The sequence below is a fragment of the Peromyscus maniculatus genome, chromosome 17 (genome assembly GCF_049852395.1).
Source record: "Peromyscus maniculatus bairdii isolate BWxNUB_F1_BW_parent chromosome 17, HU_Pman_BW_mat_3.1, whole genome shotgun sequence".
In the NCBI taxonomy this organism is placed as follows: domain Eukaryota; kingdom Metazoa; phylum Chordata; class Mammalia; order Rodentia; family Cricetidae; genus Peromyscus; species Peromyscus maniculatus.
The window spans coordinates 33,968,959-33,988,578 of NC_134868.1; the positions used below are offsets into that span (position 1 = coordinate 33,968,959).

The following is a 19,620-nucleotide window of genomic DNA, read 5'->3' on the forward strand; positions in this document are numbered from 1 at the left end:
CTGGTCCCTTCTAGTTTCATGACCTATACTCACACTCACTTTCACAAATCTACATGTAAAAATCAGAAGCTAGTCTACAGTATGTGTATTTCTGAGCCTGGGTTAGTTCACCTGATATACTTGATATAGTAAGTTCCTAAATCCATCCATTTTCCTACGAATTTCATACTTTTCTGGGTGAATACGATTTCATACACTATTTTTCTATCCTTTCAGATGTTGATGAATGTACAGGATGATTACATTTCCTTGCTATTGCATAGAGCAACAATAAACATACATGTGCTAGTATGTCTGTTGCAGAATACAATCCTTTGGGTATATTCCCAAAAATAATATAGACAGGTAGGTCATGGTCTAGTATTAGTCTTTTGAGAAACCTCCATGTTATCCTTTCTTTAAACTGTCGCTGCCTTTTAAGCCACAGCTGTCTAAATCAGCAACTGCAACTCTGCCCTTACCAGCAGAGGTCTGGCTGCAAAGGTCACAGCTGGAGAGGATTGGATTCCCTCAGCTACTTACACTTTCAAAGCTACCCAGGGAGCTTATCTAAATCTGTCTCTCTAAAGAACTCAAGATGCAAAGGTTGAGGTTGAATTCTCCCCAGAGAGGCTGAATAGCAAGTTGCTCACCTCCCCCTCCTAGCTCTCATCTCCCCAAAAAGCCCTTGTCCTTCTCCTGCTCCCCCCCCCCCACTTAAAAGCCCTTCTCCACCTGGCTCCTCCCTACCACTTCCTGTCAGCTAGTTGCTGACTCAGCCTCCTGACTACAGGTGAATTTAATCAAACTAATGTAACACATCTTTGCATCATTAAACAGATGTTCCAGAGCATAAACAAAATGCACCTTAAAATAATATTCTACACCCACTCCACGTTCATTTCCATAGAAGATGTACCACTTTATATCCTCGTCTATTGATAACAGTCATTCTGAATGGTGTAAGATAGAATCTCAAAGAAGTTTGAATTGCCACTTTCCGGATGGCTAAGGATGGAGAACACTATTATTTATTACTGTCCAATTGATTTTATTCTTCAGAGCATAGACTGTTTAATTCAGGAGCCCCTTTCTTGATCAGCAGTTTGGGTTTCTGGTATTTGAACTTTTTTCAGCTCTTCCAATATTCTATATATTAGCCCATCTCAAGTCGTGTTGACAAAGATCTCCCATTCTGGCCTCTTCACTATGCTATCAAGTTTTCTTTCTCATCTGCATCTTTGTTTCAATTTCAAATGCAGGATTCTTTTTATTGAAAATTTCCTCTTAGTATTTTAAGACTATGGTTGAGTAATCCAATTTTTCAATTCTTAGGGTTATTTTCTAAGCTAATAGTCTTGCATTTAGTTTTTGTCTATGTTGATACCTTGAAATGTGTTACCTATGTTCTTCTTGGTATTTCAGGTTTTAAGTTAAACATTTTGATTCCATTTGAATTTTGATCATTGATATGGATCTAATTTCATTTTTTTTCAGGTGGTTATCCAATTTAGCCAATACCATTTTTTTCAACAGGCTCTGTCCAGAATGCTCTTTGACACCTTTGTCAAAAACTGGGTAACCATAGCTGTGTGGCTTTATTTTTGGGTTCTCTATTATGTGTCACTGGTCTATGTCTGGTTTTGTGCTATCACCATACTGTCTTTGTCACTAAGACTCTGGGGTATAATTTGAAATCAGACAATTGTGATACCTCTAGCAATGTGTAATTCAGCTCTCTGAGATTCCTTTGCTGACTTTTCATTTGGAAGCTCTATCTAAGTATCAGAACGGAGCACTGAAACTTCCCATTATAGGTTCAGGACCTATGGGTCCTTTATCATTTGCTTTCTGAAATCGGTAGCAACAAGATTTGGTGCATATATATTATTAATCTTCATGAATTGCTCTTTCTATTAATATGCACTGATCCTCCTTTAAAAATCATTGTTTTTTATTTTTTATGTGAACGTGTGGGAAGTGCTTATGTGTTTGTATGAAGGTTTACCATGTGTGTGTAGGCCTAGTTGATGCTGATGATTTTCCTTCATCACTCTTTAACCTTTTTCGTTAAGGCAGGGTCTCCCAATCAATTCCAGCTTGCTTTGGGGATTCATGGCTCTGCTTCCCAAGGCTGAAATTACACATGGATCCCGCTACCTACCTAGCATTTATGAGATGTCTGTGTATCAAAGCTGTACTCCTCATGCTTGGGCAGGAAGGGTTTTAGCAGCTGAGCTTTCTGCCCAGCCCTGTGGCAGTCCTTTTTATCTGTTCTGAATAGTTGGGCATAACTTTATCAGATGAAAATCATGACTTCAGCTTGGTTGTGACTTCCATTTGCTTGATATGTTGATTTCAACATTTGGTTCTCAATTTTTAGATTCCTTTGGAAATTATATGAACTTCAAGACAATACATAGGGATGCTACTCCACTTACCCTACATATTCAAACTCCTTAATTATTTCCTATGACTTTATAGATTGATTGGCCTATTTGTAGTCCATTTCTTCCTATTAGTATTAGAGCTTTGCTCATTTGGACATGGTTGATTTTTTCCTGCTACTCTCATTAAAAGTCTTTTCTCTTGTATTCTGTAAATAAAATGCTTTTTCTCCTTGTGTTCATAATATTATTTTAAAGTTGAAAATACGTTAAGAATTATTTGAGAATATCATACAAAATCTTTTAGTAATTTTTACCTCTCGCCATAATTCTGGACAGATAAATCCTCTATCCTCCCCTTACCCTTCCACTCAACTTTGTGTTCTTCTTTCATTGAAAAATAATCAAAACACCGATCAAGTCAAATTTGCTTCACATAAACTCTTTGGATGTGTGAGGATCCACTGTATTGTGGCTGACTTATCAGGGCTACACCCTTAGAGAAAAGAGATCCTCTCTTTGAGTAGCTATTTATTGCCAAAAGCTCCTTAAACAAGAATAAAACTTTGACCTATCTACCTCCTCTATATTGGAATTTTCTCTCGAGCTTGCCACTCCTGTGAGTTCCCATTGCAATTTCCCAGTTATGTCCAGAAAAAGACTGCTGCTGCAGTCACCCATCACATCTGGCTCTTAAAACCTTCTGGACTCCTCTTTTGTAGTGATCCTTGAACCTGGGGAGGATGGTGTGATATATATTCCATTTAGAGCCCAACAACCCTAAACTTTATATTCTCTGCCCCTTGACTAGTTGTGGGTCTTAATTTTAATCTCTATCTACTGTAAAAAAAGAGTTTCTTTGATGAAGGTTGCGAGATGTATGGATTTATGGGTATTACAACACATCATTTGAGTCAGTTTAATGCCAAGTTCATTTACCAATAATCATTGTAGGATCTCCCTTAGGGTCTTCGACTTTACTAGTCATGGTTTTGGCCCTAGGAACTATGCCAAGTATGGGTTTCATCTTGTGCAGTGGGCCTTAAATCCAATCAGTTTCATCTTGTGGAGTGGGCCATCAATCCAATTAGAGTGCTTGGTTACTCCCATGGTATTTATAGTACCATTGCACCAATGTTCATGTTTTGCCAGTCTGGTCTTTAGTGTAGTTTGTACATTTCACAGCTGGTAAGATGGATGATCACTTTTCTCCTCTACTGGTGTGCAAAGCACCTTCCAGCACTGTGAAAGTTAGCTAGTTGGGATGAAAAATCCAGGTCAGTGGCAGATTAGTTACTTGGTTACTTCGTTTCCTGTCATTGAAGTTTGTATTCCCATGCTTGGCTCAAAGTGTTTATCAGTGGTAGGTATGTGTTTTCTGGTAGTCTTTGTGGTCCTTTATGTATAGAACCATTCCATGTACAAGAAAAGGACTGCTTACTGTATCTTTATCCCCTTTATCTCCTTTGGTCTTACTAAAGGAAGACTTCATATGCTATTTTTGAACAGGAGTCAGGAAGAGTGGCTAGCCTAGACTTGTCAATGTTTTTAGCTGAAATGCTTTGCAGTTTTCTCCAATTCATGTGATGTTGGCCATGGGCTTGCTGTATACTGCCCTTATTCTGCTGAGATATATACTCTGTATCCCTAGACTCTCTAGGAAATTGATCATGAAGAAATGTTGGATTTTGCCAAAGGTCTTTTCTCCATCAAATAAGATGATCTTGTAGTTTCTGTCCTTGTCCCCGCATCTTCCTCTCCTCAAGACAGTTCTGAGTTAATGAAACAAAGGGAAAACTCTTGGCACTTTCTTAGGAAGAGGGATTGTTCTGTTCCTTCCTGAACTGGAAATCCGCATCAGAAATGCAGGCTGCATCTTCAAACATTACTGCCAACAGGGAACTATAAAGGAAGAGAAGTAAGATGCAATGCTGTTATCTATTCTAATGGGTTCAAGTTGCTGCTGGATTGATTAAGGTATTTGCTTGGTTGCTAAAAGCCTGTTTTCTAAACTTCCAGCCAAACTGATCCTGGTAGTTCTGTCAATTTTTCTAGTGTTTAGTGGAGGCACGTATCCCTTGAGTTTCCTACCTTTCTTTTTCTGTATCTACCACCCATTGGGTAGTATACCAACGGCACAATTTTCCTGTCTTACTCTTAATGTATTTTAGTGTTTTTTTTTTTTTAAACACATTAGATTCTCTGGCTACATGATAAAATATATGCATTGGTTCCCATATATGTGTTCAATTGGAATGTGAGAAAACTCAGAAATAACAGATCCTCATGAATTATAGGGAGTCTGGGGGCTACATGACACACATGTTTGCTTTAAGTGTGAGTATTTATAATGCCCACCCTTTTTCAATCGTTAGTAGGTATTACTAGATTTACCATTGATCTGATACAGTATCGGTTTGCTAAAATATGACAAGTACTTGTTTTAGTATTTTAACCTTAGTGGGCTATTTGGATGTCAAAAAACATTAAGACTTTAACTGCACATTGAAATGTTTTGTGTCCAGATGGTCTGGCTAATGTGTTTGCCCCTATGGCCAGAGAGTCTTGAAATACAATGTATATTGTCACTGATCTTAAAACAATGATACGCCTTCATTTATCTTTAGAGGTCAACACAAGAATATGTGTTAAACTCTCTGTTTACAGCCAGGTCTACTTTCTCCAAATCACCATGCCTGTGGAATTATAACTGATGAGAAATATTATTTTATTTGTAAGAGAAATTTATGGCTAGTACATACTATTGGGTTTATTTGTTTGCATACATAATACAAGGAGCACTGTGCTGAAGACAATCCAACAAGTTGACCAGCAAATGCCATCATAAATTGAAACTCCTTGAAAGGGGATTTTTGTATCATGATTTTTCTCTCCTAGAAGAAAAGTCATTTTAAAAAATTTTAAATTCTAGTGAGAGATTATCAAATATATGATGACTTTTAATGAAAATTTTCAATACAGTGAATATAGGCTAAAAGTGTCAGACCCCTGGAACTGGACTTATAGATGGTTGTAGGTCACCTGATGTGGGTGCTCGGGACCCAACCTGGATCGTCTGGAAGAACAGTCAACACTCTCAACTGCTGAACCATCACTTTTGTCCCACTTGTTAACTTTAAGTTAGGAAATTAGGAAATAAAACTTTAACAAAGTTAATTTTTTTGTTATGTATTTATGTTTGAGTATGTGCACACACGTGCAGGTGCTAGGAAGGCCAGAGGCATTGGATCCCCCTGAAGCTAGAGTTACGGCTCTTGAAAAATAATTGTAATTAACTGACCTACTTTTCATATTGAGGAAATTTCTAAACTTTGCCTGGAAAAACTCTTACAAATATAGGATAAGGAAATACCTACCTCCCACCTCTATCACATGGGCTGAGGGTGACCTGGCTGTGCTCATGGATATAAGGTCTAGAGCAAGCAATGATGTGTTTTGCCAGTATCATTTAACTAACTGCATAAGTAGATAATTTTGGGATTTAGGCAACAATTAAATTTAATTATAATAAATATTGGTTATTTGTAAAGTTTGGCAACAAATTCTATTTACATTCTCTGAAGTTCTGAGTCAATTAACTTTAAGACTATAGAAATAATAGATGGATACACAATCACAATTACAATTCAAATGATAACTAGGGATAGGCATCAAATAGATGCTGACATTTTCCATAAATGACATCAATACCGAATTTATTGTCTGTGAACTGAACTAAAGAAATTATGGTTTAATAACAGATTTAAGACTATATAATAAAGTTAATATAGTTCTGACTATGTAATTTCAGAGAATATTACCATGTTTTGAAAAGATAACATACACAACTCTCCTAGGATATAGCTCAATAAACTTGTATATTTCCCACTGTTTTAGAAACTCATAGGTACAAAATAGATAAACTCATTGGCTATACACCATGTTCCTATTTGTGACTATACAGCTGAGATTGCCAGTGGACAAATCACTCCACAATTCTGTTATTCAGATCTTAGTGAAAATTAGTTAATAAGCTTTTAAAAATGATAAAACTTACTGAATCAAATAAATATCTCCTGAATTCATCTCCAGTTGTAGTACAGAGTGAAAAAAATAGGCTTTAAAGTTTGAAAACCTGGTTATAAGCACAACTTATATTTTGGTTTTCAGCTGCAACGCACAGAAAATTTCTTGTATTTCTGTCCATTTAGAAGATGTGAGGAATGAACACTGTAATGTATGTGGATGTGCTGCATAAATTTAAGTCAGTTCCAAAGGTAACAATGGTTATATTCCTATATTTGTTTTTTTTTTTTTTAATTTATTTGAGCCATTCTAGGAAAACTGTTAATGGATCCCCAGGCCATTCATAAGGCAGATGCTTTCACTAAACAAAAGGAAAATGACCATAGAAGATTAGGTTTGATCTCCTAAGTTGGAATTTCTGAACAATCTTTCAAGAGATGGAGAAACAGTACGTGGCAGTCATGATGTGCTGGTTCTACTGCCTGATTCCATTTGAGTCATGGTGACACAGTGCATGTTTGAGGCTTGGGTCCCCCAAAGCTCCTTTCTCGAGGATAAGGATCTGAACTGGCATTGACATTATCCAGCCCTTTGCCCTGTATGCATCATGGTATAGTTATGGTAAGAAGAACAAAACACTTTTGTAACAGTGCACGTCCTTTATAAGTGGAACAGCAGTAAGAATGTCCACACGACATATTTCATGCAGAGGCTCTATCCTTGTACAGTACTAATAATTCTTTTACATACATTCCATGGATTCCTTTACTAACATGTGGTTTCTTTACTAAGGAGCAAACATAGTTCTAAAACGTGAATTCATAGTTACACTGTTATTTATTTCACTCCAGTGGCATACACTGAGAATACTGAAAAAACACTTTGATGTTCCATTGTGGATTACTGAATGTTACATATCCACTTTTATAAATTAAATTCTTTAGGAAAATCCACAGTTTAAAAAAATTTTACAAGAATAAGCTAGCGTATCACAATCAACAAAGAATGAATTCAAGAGTTCCAAATAAGATAGCGTTGGGATCCGCTTCTCTTCAGAGTAAACACTCACTTTATGCAAATCCCACTCGGCTTCATTTAATTAAAAAGCTGAAAAAGAAAGAAAATTATTACACAAGGAGCAAAAGAGAAGCACAACAGCTACTTATCCCATTCTAAATTAGCTCACACAATGTAACAACAATGCCATCATCATCTTCAGCTAATTGAAACTTTGCTATTAGGATCTGTCTGATTTTGAAACAAGTTCCTGTGACAGGGTCAGGCTTCCAGTGAGGACTGGGTCAGAGGTGACCAATATGTGCTAGGTGAGCAACAGCGACATGGGCATCTAAAATGAAGATTTAGGGGAAATAAAGGGATGGACCTAAATAATATCTAAGTTTGAACTTCTTGAAGGAATTTTACGTTCTACTGAATTTATAATTCATTTGCTTATATAAAATAGTGATTAATTACAACCTTGCATATAAGCCACTCTTAAACTAAATATTAAAGCAAAAATGAAATTAATGATTATTGCAGCTGAGATGTTAGAAAACTGTTCAACCTATTAAGTTTAATATTTGGATGTTTAAATTATATCCTGGCTTTGTCTTTCTGAACCTTTGTTTCCTTGTTAGTGAATAGAACACTTGTTGTGGTAAACAAAGTTCTGTCTAATGCTAATGATGTTTATAAATGCTTAGATAAAATGCACTGAGAGATATACTAAATTTATGTATATATAATATCTTTACATATACAAGTAAAACATTATATATTGCTTTGATATTATTTTATAATTTCTGATTCTATAAATTGCTGTGGGATGTTCTGTATGGCAAATGTGTTGCTCTGATTGGTCAATAAATAAAACACTGATTGGTCCGTGGCTAGGCAGGATTATGGGTGGGACTAACAGAGAGGAGAAAAGAAAGAACAGGAAGGCAGAAGGAGTCACTGCCAGCTACCGCCTGGACAAGCAGCATGTGAAGTTGCTGGTAAGCCACAAGCCATGTGGCAAGATATAGATTTATAGAAATGGATTAATTTAAGATACAAGAACAGTTAGCAAGAAGCCTGCCACGGCCATACAGTTTGTAAGCAATATAAATCTCTGTGTTTACTTGGTCGGGTCTGAGCGGCTGTGGGACTGGAGGGTGACAAAGATTTGTCCTGACTGTGGGCAAGGCAGGAAAACTCTAGCTACAATAAATGTAACGTACATATAGTAGTTGTAAGGTGTAATAGTTTTTACAGAATTGTTAAAGACAGAAAGTATGTGCTTTTGTTTTGGGGGATAGCACCTGATGACTGCAGTAGACAAGCGTCTCCTCTGCAAGGAAGTAATTAGTCATCCCTATGGGTACAAACCACAGTTACCACTGCATCCACACACATGTCAGCAGCAGCTGGCCAGGCAGAGCTGTGCTACGCACATGCACATGCCCTCACTGGCACTCTCTGTCCTCAGTGACAACTTGTTCAGAGGGTAAAGCCACCTTGAGGAATGAGAGTTAACAGAAATCTTTATCGGATATTGTGTGCATGTAGTAAACTTGTGCTTGTATGCATATCAGCACATGGGTATGGGGGCCAGAGTCTGACATCAAGTCTCTCCCTGATTCACTGTCTCTCTTAGTTTATTGGCTCTGGGGAATTCTGTCTCTGCTCCTGCAATGCTGGGGTTACAGGCAGCCCCCCCATGCTTGGCTCTGTATGTGGGTGCAGAAAGCACTCTCTTTGTCACAGACTTAAATTAGAATTGAACAAGGGGGACCTCAAATCTGAGTTAACTGTTCTTTTCCTTCCTTCTCCTCCCACCTCTCTGTGTACAGAAGCTGGAGAACAGTCTCGGCGTTCCTCAGGCACTATACACCTTTTTTGTTTTTTCAATTGAACTCACTGGCCTGTAACTTACCAAGTGGCAAGGCTGGCTGGCTGGGTAGAGAAGCTCACAGATCTGCTTTTCTCTGCTAGCCCCACCAATGCCTCTCCATAGCTGACTCTGGTCCTGCTACCCACTTCACCCATCAAAAACGGCTCTCATGACTCTCACATGTCTGGAAGTCTCTATATTCAATTCACCAGGACAAGTACCCACCACCATGTCCTGATTTGTTTACATAAGTTTCCGGGCTCAAACTCCTGTCCTTAAGTTTTGATGGCAAACAATTTACTGACCAAGCCTTTGTTTTGCTTTTAAAGAAATTATCTGAAAATTTCAACATATAGATCAGCTAAGTTAACATTTTATTATTGCTAAAAATATACCTCTGTAAAGGCAAAAACAGTTAATATCACCCTTTATATTTCTGTGCCTTTTTAGAACCAGATTCAAAAAAAAAAATCTATGGTACTTAGATTGCCACATTTTCAGAGTAAAAGTAATTCTGTGATTACACTATTTTTCTTAAATTTATTTTTTACGTATATTTTGCTTGCATCTATGAATCTCATACATGCCTGGTACCCAAGGAGGCAAGAACAGGTGTTGGATCCCCTGGGACTGGAGGTGCAGATAGCTGGGAGCTACCATGGTGCTGGGAATTGAACCTGGGGCCTCTGGAAAAGCAGCTAGCTATATAGCCCCCTGTGATTACTATAAAAATTGACTCATGACCGAAAGATGCTATCTGTTCACTCTGGGGTTGTTTTTCCAATGATCACAGTTAGGTATCATTAGGAAATGACAAGTGTAACCAAACTAATCATTATTAAATGTCTTATACTAAGCAATAAGTCAAGTTAGTAAGATATTTGCTCGTTTTCTACATATGAAATGTTCATTTTCCTTAAAGAATTATAAAAATTATACCAACATAGTGTTCAAGTATTAGAAAAACCTGCTCTGGGGCTGGAGAGAGGGCTCAGCCGTTAAGAACACTTGTTACTCGTGTTTGGTTCCCAGCAACCATATGGTGGCTCACTGTCATACATGCGGAACTCCCGATCCAGGGGATCTCATGCCTTCTTCTGAACTCTAGGGTTACCAAGCCTGCATGCTGTGCACATATACACATGTAGCGAACATTCATACATATAAAATGAATCTTTAAAAAATGCTTCTTAGAAAAGTACCAGCTGTTTTTCTCTGGGTAATGACTCAGAATTTCATGTTTTATTTCCATTATACGAAGATGGAATGCCCAAGATATGTTTTAACATGAATGCAGCATACTGAATACATCACACTGGAATCAACATTCCATGGTTAGTCTTAGTTCTATCTAGCTTGATCTGATGTATCTTTTTTCTTTTATCTGTGCCTGCCTAACAATGTTGATATATTATCAAACAGTGTAACAGTTCTTTTACACTTATACTTTGAATGGTGCTTAGATATTTTCCCTTACATTATTTATCATAAAGATGTATAAATGTTTTTATATTGTACTTAAGGCTAAATTACCAAATATTGAACATATTTCTCTTATTTGTATTCTCCAGGGCCATTAGTTTTCTGGAGGAGCAAGAAGCTGCCTTGGGTGCCACCTTATGCCCTGCTGTCCCCGTAGTACTCTCCATCAGGAACAGATCTCACGGTGGCAACAGGACTCTGCATTTTCAGTGTTGACTCCTGGCTGGCTGGTAATGATTGAACATACACTCTGTCAACCGAGGTAACAGTATAAGCTAGAAGCTAATGAGCAAGGGAGTGAACTGTTCACATGGACACTGAACACCAGGTAAGAGACTTGTACAGATATCCTTAAACACTTCTGTTCCTTTAGCCTCAAGTATGTAGCTATGCTCACACTGTCTCTGAAGCGTTACTATTGCTCAAAGTATGTAAGGGACACCAAGAAATAATAGATTATAATGTTGAATGGGAGGATGATCTCAAATGCATCTTTCTTTATGTTGGCTCTTTTATTCATATCCAGGATACAGAAAAACAAAACAAACCAACAAACACTGCCCTTAGCTTCATGAAGGTAACATTCCAGAAGCACACTAGTAAGTTCATTACTTAAAATTCAAAATAACGTTTTATAGAACATGATACGAATTTTCTCAAGTCACAGCCTCCCCTTTTAAGTCACTTTTAAGCAGCAGTTAGCAAAGTGCTACAGATCATCACTGTTGAGGACTTGGCACAGAAGGGTGCTACAGGAAGTGGAATGACAAGCCATGTTCCTTACACTTTTCTCTAGAGAGAAAGTCCCAGGCACAGAGAGTGTCGCTAAAACGGCAGCAGTGAGAAAAGAATACGAGGGGACCAGTCCTTTAACAGTGTAGGACAAAGATGTGGGCTGAGTACAAGGACTCTACAGTTTCCAACTCCTACGTCAGGGAGGAGCTGGAGAAAACATCCTTTGGGATGCAGAGATGATGCTGAGTTGGGGCATGTAGAAGCAGCTGCTCAAGTCATTATTTAGTGCTAACACATCTGGCAGTGAGATAAAAGAAAAACAGAGGCATGATTGGCATGTTAAAAATATAGGGCATGAAGATTGAAAGGAAAAACTAGTCACTTATGTGCTATAAAGGTCAAAGGTTTATCCCGATAGTCACACCCCCACACCCCCATGAGTGCATTCATTGTCTGAAATGCTAGGAAACAGTGGTTCACTGTTCCTCTTGGTTTTTACCTCTCCACCTCTTCCTGATGTTTTGAAAACCCAAGATGTACACAGATGCATTTTGGTCCAACTGGGAGCTAATGAAGTATTGAGATCTTTGACTGCATGTAATTCCTCATTCCCTGCTCTTCATGTCCTCAAGACAAGGGAAGAGTCAGGAGCTCTGGTGGCCGGGGTGGAGTCTCTGACAAGAGTCACATCTGTGCTAAAAGGGATGCTATCAGGTTTCTCTTCCAAAGTGTTCAGGGGAAAGAAGGACCTCAGGTCTCCACTAAGTACAGTGAGGGAGGGTTGGCTCTTTTCTTTTTTCTTCTTCTTCCCTGACTTTTTTTTTTTTTTTAATTTTTGAGGCAAGGTGTCACTGTGTCGTCAGGACTTGCAATGGGCTCTTGATCTTCCTGTGTCCCCCTCACAAGTGCAGGTGGCAGGTGTACCACACCCGACCACTAGTTCAACTTCCCCTCCTTGGAGCTGGTGCTTTCTTTCACTCATTCAGGTTTCTAATAGTATGTGATCCTCTACATTTACGAGTGTTAAATGGGGATGCTAGCGAGAGTAATTACTGTCCTTAGCCAGATCTCATTAGCCTAAAGTCCTGAGGCTCGTTCCTTACTAAGAAGAGTCTAGGGAACCCGGGAAAGTCTTCAGCTCTGAAACAACTTATCCCTTGAAGAGGTCTAAAGAAATTCTGGCCTTTATTAGGAATAAAAGACCCCAGGGAAGGAAATTTCTCTATTTATAGTTACAGAAGGTAATAGCTACCAAGTTTAACTACTGGCAAGGTCAGTTCTGTACACAGTTTGTACAGAGAGGCATACTTAGTAAGAATTTGGATGACATGACTATTAATAAAGCCGGCATGTGTGAAATACCTTACTTGGACCAACTCCCCTCTGCATTAGTATTGGTCCATGGGTGAAGCCCCTGGTAGAATAAGAAGCTCCAGTGCACCACAGAAACAATTTTCTAGGGTACTCCTCTGTTCTGAGATTTGAGTAGTTAGAATGTATGGTGAAGAATTCAGACACTATTCTGAACTTTTTATTAAAATGATCTTGGACTTATTTTTATATTAGTACTAGATATTAAGAATTGTACTGTTAATAACAACAGGGATTCGGCTACATTTTTTTCCCTAGGTAGAATTAAATATTTTTGTTCACCAATTTAGTTTTATATCCTGTAAAGTGACAACAAAATAAGTGAACCAAAATGGAGGGGACATGTTTGTACATTATTATTTAAACAGCACATGTTAGTTTGGTGCCAAAGACTATTGGTGTCATCGGAGGACTTGTCCTGGTAGTTGCTAAGTAAGGCAGTGTCAGGCTGCACTCAGCTTATCTCAGTACCTACTCACACTACAGCATCTAATGTAACCTAAGTGTTTGCAGGGTGGGAAGAGGCAGGCTCAGAGGGGATGAAAAGACTAGTCTGAGGTGAGGGAGTTTAAGTGCCAGGGTCCAAATCACATCTTCTCACTCAATGTCCAGATCACTTTCCCGAACACCACAATGAAATGTAACAATACGGAAAAAATAATCCTTAAGATTTGATTTCCAGAGCCGGGCGTGGTGGCGCACGCCTTTAATCCCAGCACTTGGGAGGCAGAGGCAGGCGGATCTCTGTGAGTTCGAGGCTAGCCTGGACTACCAAGTGATCTCCAGGAAAGGCGCAAAGCTACGCAGAGAAACCTTGTCTCGAAAAAAACCAAAAAAAAAACCAAAAAAAAAAAAAAAAAGATTTGATTTCCATCTGCACATTATTCTTTTAAGATTTAGACTGAGTTATTAATCTAGACAAGAGAGGCAACAACAGATCATGAGAGCACCCCCTCTTTTTCTGCACCATCTGCCTGGGCTCTTACGCCACTCTTCAGAGCGAGAAGGCAGCACCAGTACAATTCGGTCACTGTCATGCAATCTACGCAGAAGACCTTTCTGTATTTTTACAGCTCCGGATTGTGCATTTTCTTTGTAGATGAAAGATAGATATCTGAAATGTATAAATGACTACAAAATTTGTCAACCCTATATATTACAAGCCTCTTCCCCTTGCTAAGCACATTCAGGCTCAACTTTCCTCTAATTTTAAGTGTCTTTCATTTCTAATTGCTACTATGAAGTTCCTCAATGGAATGTCATCACACATTTTAATGGCATTGATAATAACTCAAAATCAACTCCAGGTACCTTTCTAAGATGAGAGGAATTTTTTGGGCCCACTGTATATACCAAAGTAATAAATAGTCTGCTTGTTATTTAACTATCTTTACATAAATTCTCTTAGTAGTGTGGGGCAAATACATCTCCAGATATGTGACTCGCATATATGAGAGCTCCTGGGGTGGGACACAGTTCCAGACCAGTGCTCTTCACTCTGTTCCATGGTTCCTCTGTATTACCTTAAGGTAGACAATGTTTTGAGGAAAACAGGTAATATTAACAAGTATATGATAGCACCTACTATGTGCATAATCCTCTGTAGACACAAAATGTGTCAAGAACTGTTTCCCAAATTATCTTCTAAAAGGGAAAGAAATGAAATGTGGATAAATTGTACATAAAAACTTAACAAAACAATGTAGTGATGCGATATAAAGTAAATGCTCAAGTGCCTGGTGAAGATGAAGAGAGGTGAGGTGAAGTCACTGAGAACCAAGAGCACTTCAGGGACTTTACATTTATCCACATACAATTCTGAGGTAGGTATGTATAATCTAATATAAAGAAATAGCTAAAGACATCAGAACAGGTGCAGAAACCAGACACTTTAACTATCTACCTGTCTCCAACCCCCTAAAAGTACATCAGAGCTGAGCAAAAATGACGAGGAAGTAGCTAATTCTAAGACTACATTAAGAGATCTAAGGTATTTTAACCAGATTTTGTGCAACTACAGAGGTAGAGCTATTTCAAGTGCAAAAATGAGCCCCAAACTTGCATTCAGATCTTCTGCTTCTAATGATTATTTTCTCATTATGCTACTGTGTCACTCCGAGCCAATTAAGACTCCTCAGACAGCTAACTAACACAGTGACGGAAAAATACAGAGATTTCAATTAAGACTCCTCAGACAGCTAACTAACACAGTGACGGAAAAATACAGAGATTTCAATTAAGACTCCTCAGACAGCTAACTAACACAGTGACGGAATACAGAGATTTCATGCTTTCTCCTACTACAGTAGAGACTTTGATGATCCACAGACGTTTCGAAGAGACATCTACAGAAAATACTTGTGAGTCTGAGTGCCAGGAGAAAAGGCTGAGAAGGTAATTATCTCTAAGTAGAGACCACCATCCATCCATGCCAGCATCCTCCTCTTAGAGAACAGAGCAAGGGGGAAAGTCAATTCTTATTCAATATATAAATGAAGTCAGTGCTATCAGCAAAATGGCTTCAGAATTATGTCTCAGATGGTAATTAGATAAAATCTCTAAGAATCTTGGTATTTCACTGGCAAGTTTCAAGGGACTCTGGAGCCCAATTAAATTCATCAAAAGGTTCAGTGACAATCTATTCTTTACTCAAATGAATTATGTAAATATGAACCAAAGCTGCTTGGTGTGCACTGTGAAGAAAACTCCTTTTAGAGAGAGGTAAAATATGAGTGTCAATATTTATATCAGAACTAATGACAATTAGCATTAAACATTTATAGAGTAATTAATTACTACTATACACTGGTGTTCTAAGTGATACATATATCATCTCATATAAATAAAAATGTGGTCTATAAAATTGCCTTTATTTGTAAACAAGATCACCTAAGGTTAAAAAAGTTAACAATTTGTCTATGGTCACAACCAGACTAGGATTCAAGGCAAGTCTACTTGTTAAGGTTTCAAAAGTGACCTGTGAATTTAGTTAGTATATGGAACAGGTTGGTGCTGCAGACCAATCTTAATACTAAAAAGAAGAAGCCTTAAGAAAGCAAGACAGGTATTTAAAGTAGACTTTTAAGCAGGTACATATGAAGACAAAGAAAATAGAAATTTTAAAATTTGTGTGAAAAAAATGTGTTGTGTGGGCCCACTTCATTTAAAGTACAAATGAAAATAAATAATCAGAAAAGGATCACTTCACATAGAGAAAATCAAAGGTGAAGAAAGAAGATATTGGAATGAAAGGCAAAACTTGTAGGAATTCCTAAAGAAGACACTGAAAGAAGAATATTATAACATACACTCAAGATAGTAATTTCATTCTGAGTATCCACGAGTAGGCTGACCCTCCTTCTCACCGCAACAGCACATCACAGGGCTGGGTGCTTGGAAAGGCTGCCACTGCTCCTCACTCTGACCTCTCGCCAGAACACTCTGGTTCCCAGGCCCTCAAGCTTGCCAGCTTTCTTTCCACTGACTCCTTTGCTTGGCAGCAACTCCGCAAGTGTTTTCATCTAATCTACCGGATTTCATACTCACAACACCAATTCTTTAGTATGATTCCTACCTCTGAGTCATTTTAAGAGAGTTCGTCTACATTTCTAGCCACATGAGTCCAATTCTAGAATAGTGGGGCCTTCACAAGGAATGAGTCACCGTAAACAGTGAAAGCTCAGCTTCGCACTGGAAACAGGCTAAGCAGGCAGGGACTCGATTCAGATGGTCCTACTGTGTGCAGGATAGTATAAGGGGAAGGCTTATGCTAAGCATTCGAAAACCTTCCTTCCCCAGTGATTTCTACCTTTTGCCTAGTTAAAAAACAAAAAAACCAACCAGCCAACCACCACCACCAAAGCCTAAACCAAACTCAGAGCAGTGGAGAGTTACTGTACTAAATAACAATCCCTTACAAGTGTGCACACTGGAAAACTACTCGTAGTAAAAATAGTGCTGTCAAATCTAACGCTGTTATAAGTAACTACATTTTTTTTCTTTTTCGTAGACATCACATTTGTATCTACATAGGATATGACCTCTGAATACAATTACATGCTCTGATACACAGGGAAGCTATATTAATTTTCCCTTTACACTTCCTTACTGTTAACTAAGTAAGGTTGAGAACTTCATGACAACTCCTGCTAGCTTTTATAATTATTAAAACCAGAGAGGTATTCTGTTTTTTTTTTTTTTGATATATTCTAAATGCTAAACAGATAGGATTCAATTGATTTTTAAATACTTCTGCATTCTAGATGCAAGACCAAAACATTGTTTCTTTTCATATTCTGCATCCCTTATAGACCACCCAGGACAGAATAATATAATTAATTTAACCACCTCACACACAGAACTGAAACTGATGTCTGATAGCAATACAATGAAGAAATGAGAGATTCTGTCTGCTTCACTTTTTCTTTTAGAATGTGTGTTCCTGAAAATGTCTAAAGACAGATGATCCTACAAATCACATTTAATCCTCACGTTTCTTCTCCTCCCTTAATAGATTTCTTTTCAATGATTGAGGCAAGAAGAAAATGAACGAGAAAGGTCCAACTAGTGTTGTTGCTCTGAGAGTGCTACAAATCTTTGGTATGGTCTAAGCAGAATCATTCTCTGTGATTGTAAATATGTAAGGTGTGATGAGGGTTTATTTTCTATCACAATATTAGTTTTCCTAGCACCTCAGCAGACATGGGTATCAAACTCTCCAAGGAAGGATACGGAGGGCTTTTATGTTCTCAGGAGAGAGAGAGAGAGATGGACAGTTAAGCTTTAAACATGGCTCCTAAACAGGGAAGAATATGGTCAAGAGACAAACACTTAGAAGTAACCAAAATGATAGCCCAGCTCAATGACCGAAAGATGCTTTAGTGACCGATATCCAACAATAATTCTTAGAGTGAATCCCCAGGTCTACCCACTTCTAACCTTGACACTTGGTGAATTGAAGATCTTACATGATTTTCAGTATGATGACTTAAGAGTGGCCAGAGGTAAGGTTTTAATTTTTACCTTTCAAGTTGGATCTTCTATTTTTGGAAAAGTTACATGTCTGTACTGTTCAAAAGATGTTGCAATGTTTAAAGGACATTGAAAAGTAGATTATATGAAAAAACAATCTTGAAAATGAAGTCCCAATTATGCAAAATAACAAAGAGAAGTGATTGTGTCAAAGTCTGTTCCTTAAAAGTCATTTTGCTACCTACGTACATACACATGCACGTGCATTCTAAAATGAAAATACACGTTGGTACCAAGAACTGTCTGATGTCTCTGCACAGTTCATGATGCTAAAGAAATGCTGAGTGCCCAGACTTTGCTTAACAGTGTTTAAAAGCAGAGGGCTAGTGATTTGGACCCTTACATTATTAACCCCAATTAACCACTGAAACACAGTTTGTTTAAAAGTAAAACATCCAGATTACTATCAATGTCTCACCTGTATGGATAGCCGTGATACTTTGAACGAAAGATTGAAAGTAGAAAACTGAAGAAGAAGACCACCAGGCCTAATCCCACGAGACAAATTACTAGAAAAAGAGATAAAACTGTTAGGGGCTTAAACATGCAAATGTCGGTGCTTCTGAAATACATCCAATTCCAAAATACTTACAGGCAATAGTTCAGGCACATACAAGGACCACAAATCAGATAATCCACAATACAACGTATTCATTATTTTCCACGTTCTTCTCAATGAAAATGTACTATTTGGGGCATGAAAACAACAAAATTGACTGATCTAAGACTTGTGGTGATTTTCTTTTATAAAGTCCCAGAGGGATCAAAACGGAACCAAATGTGAGGACAAGCCACAAACACGATTGTCAGTCCCCAGTCCTGCTGGCCAAGACAGCAGGAACATAGCACTTAGCAGATGCTAAAAACAAACAAACAAACAAACAAAAAAAAAAAAAAAAAAAAAAACCAACCAAACCTCTTCCCAGACACCCTGCAGTCATCACACAGAAATATAATTCTAGCTATTGGTTTCATGATTGTCTCAGTAGAGCCCATGTTACTTAGAAACACTACATCCCAGCAAACAAAAGGCTAGGAACAAAATCCTGTGGGTAGGAAACTGTCCTTAGTGAAAGCCAGGGAGGAAGAGACAATCCAGAGCATGTCGCGGTGTCAGAGTGAGGTAGCTGTGCTCTTTATGACAGAGCGGAGGCCATGTTCCATGTGCAGGCTTTCAACACTATTGCAGTACTGAAACCGGACAGCAGGGACATTGCTTTCTCAGTTCTCATTTCCTTCTATTATAACTGGGATAAGTGACTAATGAAACATATTAGTTGCCCTTTGCATACACATATAATATTTAAATAACAGTCACTGCTATTAGTACAATTAAAATCTGCTTCTAAAGTTTAAGCTGTATTACCCAATTAAATGTAGACATACTTAGAATAAAAAAGGAGGTGGTGGCCCATGCCTTTAATTCCAGCACTTAGGAGGCAGGCAGATCTCTGAGTTTGAGGCTAGCCTGGTCTACAAAGTGAGTTCCAGGACAGCCAGGGCTGTTACACAGAGAAACTGTCTCCTAAATCTGTCCTATAGAATTAGACGTTAGTGTTACCTAAATATCAGTTATGAATAAAACATTTGCAAGATAATTAATATACATTTGTTAGTCTGAGGGAATATTAAGAGAGTGACACAATGAGATTGAGACGTTAAGCCAGAAGAACACCACAGTCTCTTGAAGATCTCTGCTTCGAGAGTGGGGAAGGAGCCTGCAGAAAAGGT

The 19,620-nt window shown here is 38.1% G+C and overlaps 1 protein-coding gene and 1 long non-coding RNA gene across 21 annotated transcripts in view; one reads left to right on the forward strand and one right to left on the reverse strand.

Annotated features, from left to right (window-relative positions):
* The window catches only part of LOC121823360 (uncharacterized), a 57,362-nt gene that overhangs the window by 31,076 nt on the left and 6,666 nt on the right, over positions 1–19,620 (forward strand). For 4 of the 18 annotated variants that reach the window (XR_013045329.1, XR_013045330.1, XR_013045334.1 and 1 more), the window contains 3 exons: positions 6,537–6,643; positions 10,842–11,080; positions 15,165–15,252. This is a non-coding gene — a long non-coding RNA (uncharacterized LOC121823360). Of the gene's footprint in view, positions 1–214; positions 346–3,905; positions 6,644–10,841; positions 11,081–15,164; positions 15,253–17,371; positions 17,458–19,620 lie in introns of those variants that run through there. The other 14 variants (XR_013045328.1, XR_013045331.1, XR_013045327.1 and 11 more) reach the window with 8 other exon arrangements.
* Positions 7,032–19,620, reverse strand: part of Tusc3 (tumor suppressor candidate 3) — a 174,996-nt gene continuing 162,407 nt past the window's right edge. For all 3 annotated transcript variants that reach the window (XM_076553512.1, XM_006973967.4, XM_076553513.1), the window contains 2 exons: positions 18,308–18,398; positions 7,032–7,499 (listed from right to left, as the gene is read on the reverse strand). In XM_076553512.1, the coding sequence (XP_076409627.1) occupies positions 7,484–7,499; positions 18,308–18,398 (107 nt within the window). In that variant the 3' untranslated portion in view covers positions 7,032–7,483. The remainder of the gene's footprint in view (positions 7,500–18,307; positions 18,399–19,620) is intronic.